The 6,552-nt window shown below is 30.9% G+C and overlaps 1 protein-coding gene across 2 annotated transcripts; it reads left to right on the plus strand.

Annotated features, from left to right (window-relative positions):
• Window positions 1,644-2,891, plus strand: LOC109350056 (probable calcium-binding protein CML18). 2 transcript variants are annotated; one of them, XM_019591173.1, is made up of 2 exons: window positions 1,644-2,355; window positions 2,632-2,891. In XM_019591173.1, the coding sequence occupies exon 1, from the start codon at window positions 1,830-1,832 to the stop codon at window positions 2,319-2,321; it is 492 nt and encodes a 163-aa protein (XP_019446718.1). In that variant the 5' UTR covers window positions 1,644-1,829; the 3' UTR covers window positions 2,322-2,355; window positions 2,632-2,891. The 2 variants fall into 2 exon arrangements, with proteins under 2 accessions (XP_019446718.1, XP_019446719.1); XM_019591174.1 differs by having other exon boundaries at window positions 1,644-2,354; window positions 2,626-2,891.

Below are 6,552 nucleotides of genomic sequence, written 5' to 3' on the forward strand. Positions count from 1 at the left end.
TTAAAATATTTTTAAAACAAAATAAAATAGTACATAAGTCATGTTTTTAATAGCTGCGTTAGAGGACATAAGTTATCTTCTGATACGATGAAATATTTTATTATCTTTTTTATTACTTGTTATATGAACAATATTATTATCATACCCCAATTTTGTCACACATACAATTATTTTCATCACAAAATTATTAGATTATAACAATTTCTTATTCAATTTGTTAATACATTTTTTAACTATTAAATAATGGGCTCTATATTTTTAACAAGAATGCCCATCCAATTTTAGTTATTGAGAAAAAGGAACAAAATAATGTTTTATAGAAGACAATTAATATATACACCAAAAAATTACTACCTCCATTCCATTTTATAAAAGTTTAATTTTGATTCATTTTGGTTATAACTTTGATTGATGGTTCTACTGAAATAAATTAACAAGTAATTGATTGAAAAAATAAAATAATTAGTAAATTGAGTAAAAAGAGAACATAAACTAATCTAGCTGATGTGGATTAATTTTGATATAATCCATATAATTGCTAAAAAATAATGATAATAATAATATAATTCTTTCACAAAGTCTTATAATAATAATAGAGTATAATATTTATACATTATCGGTGCAAAAATTTATATAGTCATCTCAATATTCGCTATTCATTTGTATTATTATTTTTAAATAGTTAATGATAATTAAAAATAAATGATAGAATGAAAATATATAAAATTTGCCGTAAAATAAAATAAGAAAACATGCACAAATGACCTAAAGTTGTACCAAGGGCCAATTTGGTAAAAAGAGGAGTTTCCTTACAGCAATTTTATTGTGCAATCAATATATTACCAACCGATTGCAGTGTAATTGCCATTTAAAATAATTAATAATTCATCATTCAACTTTTGGTATGACAGCCCATCAAATATTTATTCTCAAAAATTAGGATTTCTTTTTGGTACAGATAAAAAATTAAGAATTTGGCAACTTTATTAAGAAAATTAAGAATTCAACAACTCTTACTGTAGTTTAAGAGTATAAATAAAGATTTATAGATAGTAAATCATATGTATTACACTATTACTATCAACAAAAATTAATATAGCGGTGTAAGATTCTACTCAATTTTTAAGATGACTAAAATCTCAATTGTTTGATTTCTGGGAACGACACTTGTTAAGAAGTATCATCATATACTCTGAAAATAGTTAATTCTTTACTCAAAAAAGAGTGAGGAGATATCCTTGATATACCCAAAAAATTATATACTTCTATTTAATATGAGCTAATGTTACATGAATAATATAAATAATTCTTACTATCCCTAATATACTTTTTTTCCTTTTCTAGTTTTAAATTTAGTTAATGACTATTACAAGTTGTATTAAAGTTTTACCTCAAAATCATATCTAATCAGTTGTACTCACAATTATCTAAATAATTATATATATTTCTAACCTTGATCGGAAGAGATAAGTGATTATTTTTTCTTGTGTTTTTAATGACAAAAATATTATTTTATTTTATTATATAAAAATTATTTTAATATATTATCTTTTTCCTTTGTTTTTTTGTAGGAGGATCCTCACTCATATTTTCATACCACTATTTAAAACATTACTTTGAATCCAACACTAACATATAACCAAAATTCAATCTCTAAAATTCAGATAGATCCTACACTTTGGTAAACCTCTGAAATTTCGGAGCTACCATCCAAAAACGAACAACACCCTCTTCCAACCATTCCCTCTCTCTCAATTATCACTGACTTTTCACTTTTCAGTGATCCATTCATTTGTTTCCTTTTGAACTTCGAAGCTTTTTCATAAAGAATGAGCAAAAACCAGAAAGTGAATTTAGACGATGATCAAATCGCAGAGCTTCGCGAGATTTTCCGTTCATTCGATCGGAACAACGATGGAAGCCTAACGCAATTAGAACTCAGTTCTCTTCTCCGATCACTAGGTCTGAAGCCAAGTCCTGAACAATTAGAAATCTTCATACAAAAAGCTGACAGAAACAACAACGGTCTCGTTGAGTTTTCAGAATTTGTGGCGCTGGTGGCGCCGGAGCTTCTACCGGCGAAGTCGCCGTACACGGAGGAGCAACTAAGGGAACTGTTTAGAATGTTTGATAGAGATGGAAACGGTTATATAACTGCTGCTGAGTTGGCACATTCGATGGCGAAACTAGGACATGCTTTAACAGCTGAAGAGTTGACTGGGATGATTAAAGAAGCTGATACTGATGGTGATGGGAGAATCAGTTTTCAGGAGTTTTCTCAGGCTATTACTTCTGCTGCTTTTGATAATTCATGGGCTTAATTAAACAAACAAACAAACACTCCTTTGTTTTCAGGTATGGAATAGTGTTTACTTGCTTTGGGATAATAAATCTTTCATTCATTTTTGTTGGTACATACATTATTCAAGTTTATTTTTCAATTCATTTAGCAGGATGAAAATATATTGCCTTTAAAAATCACGTTCTATCTTCATGTCATAACATAAAATACAAATCATATATTAACATTGTAACTTAAGAAAAGTAATTTTATTGACTTCAAAATTTATTGTAATCATATTAATGCATAAGATATGCTATTTTGTGTCCTTTATGATGATGTTCTTGCAGATTATAAAACCCAACTTGGATTGAAGGCACAGCTATCACTAAATAGTGTCTAAGCCTATTTCTCCATAAGTCATTTCTCTATAGACAGTGGTGGTCAACTAGTAATGGAGCTATTATTTCTTGGGTTACTTGTGTTGGAAGATTTTGTATGGTAATCGATGCCCTTCTCCTATATCAGGATAGGACCATTGACATCGATTTTTGGGTCATGTGCTGAAGTTGAAAGTTGATGATTTTTGAAAGTTACATTTTATGATTTTTGTTTGTTAATATTTATGATTTTTTTCCTGGATTATTTCATGCATGATAGTAGTAGAGCAAATAAAATATAAGAAAAAATACATGTAACAATGTAAAAGTTACGTTGTTATTATATCTATCATCCATATTTAATTATTATTGAATCTTAAATATAAGTAATAGAAATAGATGATAAATAATATAGTGATTTTGTATAAAACTTTATTCTCGAAATACATAAATATTACACATGTATATACTTAGATCTTTGATATATGAAAAATCTCTATATGATCTTAAAAAATCTAAATACCTATCGAATTGCTCTTTTAAAATTAAATTTCAAGGACTTGCAAACTATTTTTATTGACATTTAATGTTTTTAGGACCAAGTTAAAATTTTAATTTTCCAGGTTTTATACTCTTATCACATCAATGGACGACCTATAAGAATGTAATTAGTTGGGGACATTTAATGCATTGAGAAGAATGACGTAGTGAGATTGGCCTGAAATAATGGACATTTGCTGTACATAAAAATGTATTACTCAATATATCATTATTTATGATTGGTCAAAAAAATATTTAATCTTTAATTTTTTAATTTAAATATATATTTTTTAATCAATTACAAGTTGTGTCATATGGAGTGACACAATTTATGGTACAATAAATGTGCTCCAGTAATAAGCTTCATGTTGAAAACCAAGTCTTCGTCTCTTTTAGTAGCTACCGCGTGGAAGGAAATATGGTTCTTAATATATAGTAGCCTATTGAATTGCATGCATGGTTAAGTGAGGATTCTTCCCTTGTTGTCTTAAAGTTCATGTAATCAAATTTGCTCTTACTTTTATATGTTCCCTAAAAAAGTGGTGCATCATGAATCACTCTATCACAATGCACATTTCATGTTAGATTGATTAACAGAAAACAATAACGGTCGAGAGTAATAATACAAGTTAAATGCAGTATAGATGCTCCAAACAAAAGGGCCTTATAGATCTTAAATAGAGGTAGCCTATAAAAGCTTCAAAAGTAAAGAGAAAAAAAAACCAGAAATATTGTAGCTTGCTGATAAAAGACAAACTCAATAGCCAAAATGAAATTGATACTCGTATAATCAAGTAGTTATATCAGACCAGATTCATTTTCAATCTGTTTTGATTCTTTCCCTTTTTAGCATATTTTCAATTTTCTGTTTTTTGGTATTTCTGTTAGGTATCCTTTTTTAGTAGTTTTCAGTTTTTCTGTTTCTCCTTCTTTATATAAGTAGTCAGGCTCTATTTTGCTTAATCAGTATATGAGGTATTATTCAAGTGATGCATTCTCTTCTCTAAATCTTCTAATCATCAAACAATTCAAGATTGCCATTTCATTCTTTCACGCAAGTTCATTTCTGTCTTCTTCTTCTTCATCAAGATGAGTGATGCCATTTTACATGGCATCATATCACCTTTTTGAAGGGTGTCTGTGCAACGCCTCTTATTCAACCTTTTGATTCCTGAACTGCATATTTCTTTCTTCCATCTTTCTTCCTTCTACAACTCAGAATTGCCCTCTACCTTCCTCAAATTCTTCTTTTGTTTTTTCTGCATAAAAAATGACAACAATAACCACAAATCTTTCCATGGATCCATCGAGTGTGTACTATATGCATCCTAATGAGAACCCAGGTGCAGTTCTTGTTTCGTCTTTATTAAATGGGAAAACTATCATTTATGGTCTAGAGCCATGACCATGGCACTTGGAACCAAAAATAAGTTGGAATTCATTTATGGATCCATGCCAAAACCGCCAACTCATGACCAAAATTTTCCCAACTAGAATAGATGCAACAAGCTGGTTGCATCTTGGCTCACTCAATCAATTGATCCCTCTATTGTTCAATCAGTACTATGGATGGACAATGCAAAAGAAATCTAGAATGACTTAAGAGATAGATATCACCAAGGAGATATGTTCAGAATTTCTGAACTAATTGGGGAGGTCCACTCAATTAGACAAGGAAACAAGCCTGTTAGTGCATTCTATAACCAAATTCAAGGGCTTTGGCAACAACTAGATGACTATAGACCAATACCACCATGTGAATGTGAAGTTAAGTGTACAACAGTCCCCGTTGTAAAGAACTATAGAGAAAACGATTATGTGATATGCTTCTTAAGAGGATTAAATGATCAGTTTTCTGCAATAAGATCACAGATTATGTTGAGTGATCCATTACCCCCTATCAAGAAAGTATTCTCAATCTTGGTTCAACAAGAAAGGCATATGCAACTTGAAGAATCAAGGCTCACAACAAATGCTTTTGATAACAATGTTGATTCAAGAATGAGGGGAAAGGCAAGAGGATATAGGGGAATAAGCAAATCTAGCAATTCAGGAAGGTCATCTACCTTAGGAAGATGAAGATGTCAAAAATCATGTACATACTGCCAAAGAATAGGTCACACTATTGACACATGCTACAAAGAGCATGGATTCCCTCTGTAACACCGCGGATTTTATGATTTTGAATTATAAGATTTTATTAATATTTTTATTAATTATATATTCGAAAATGAATTTCTAGGAATTTTCGGTGAAGAATTAGAGGAAACTCTAGTTGAGTTTTAGTCTTGTAATTTTATTTCCTATTTTGTGGTAAATTTTGGTAATTTTCGGAGACAGTCGGTTCTGGACCACTGTCGGGGCCGAAATCCATCCGGTACGGCTCAAAAAGTGGTTTTTGAGTTCCGTAACTCGGAATCGAATCCCGATCGCACCGTTGGCTTCATAATTTCATTTCGAGTCAATATACACCCTGAATACACCCATACCTACTTTCTAAATATTTTTCACTCGGAATGCCGAAATCCGAAATTTTAATCGGATATTACGATCGGGCGATTTATAATATCCGATCGAGTATTAGCCGATAATACTCGAGCATGTTTATCGCACGTGTCCGCGAAGTGGTCGTTTCGTATTAGGATGCGAGATTTGTCTTTCCATAACGCAAACCTCACATCACTCACCCTAATGTCATAGGAAATCATCATTAGCCACCCTAGAAGATTTGCCATGATTGCCTAGGGGAAAAATCTGATTTCCTTCTCTCCATAAGCTCCACACTTCACACTTCACTCACCCACTCTTGCATTTTCAAAGAAGATGTAAATCCTCTCTTCACTTTTCTCTCATTTCTCCTTTCTTCTTCCATCTTCAAACCTTGATCTCTCAACATTCAACCAATGGATGTTGATGAGATTTAAGTATGTTGTTCATGAACATGTCAAGAACATATTCAACCGTTGAAATTTTCTAAAACGCTTTCTAACTCATTTTCTTCTCAAAACCGAAAATGATGATGTTCTTGAACTTATGAAAATATTTTGTTGAAACCATGAACAACTTGTGTTCATGGAGTTGTTATAATGTAGTATTACATACTTTTTGTTGTTTTAGCCAAAGGGGATGATGATAAAATCAAAGGAACCTTTAGGAAGTGTTTTGTAAAAATGAGAATGTATGTATTTCTATTTGTTGTTAGCCTTAAAACCATGGCTTGGAACAATTTGGAAAAATACTTTTTAAAAAGGATGTTGGGGTTTATGAGTACATGAAGTTCTCATGAAACTCTTAAATGATACTTTGAATAACTTACTTTAAAGTGGTAAGATTATCAAAGAATGTCTTAAA

This window comes from Lupinus angustifolius, chromosome LG06 (assembly GCF_001865875.1).
Source record: "Lupinus angustifolius cultivar Tanjil chromosome LG06, LupAngTanjil_v1.0, whole genome shotgun sequence".
NCBI classification, from domain to species: domain Eukaryota; kingdom Viridiplantae; phylum Streptophyta; class Magnoliopsida; order Fabales; family Fabaceae; genus Lupinus; species Lupinus angustifolius.

Bases quoted from the DNA above. Each gene is read 5' to 3' on its own strand.
- LOC109350056 (XM_019591173.1), top strand. From the start codon at position 1,830: ATGAGCAAAAACCAGAAAGTGAATTTAGACGATGATCAAATCGCAGAG.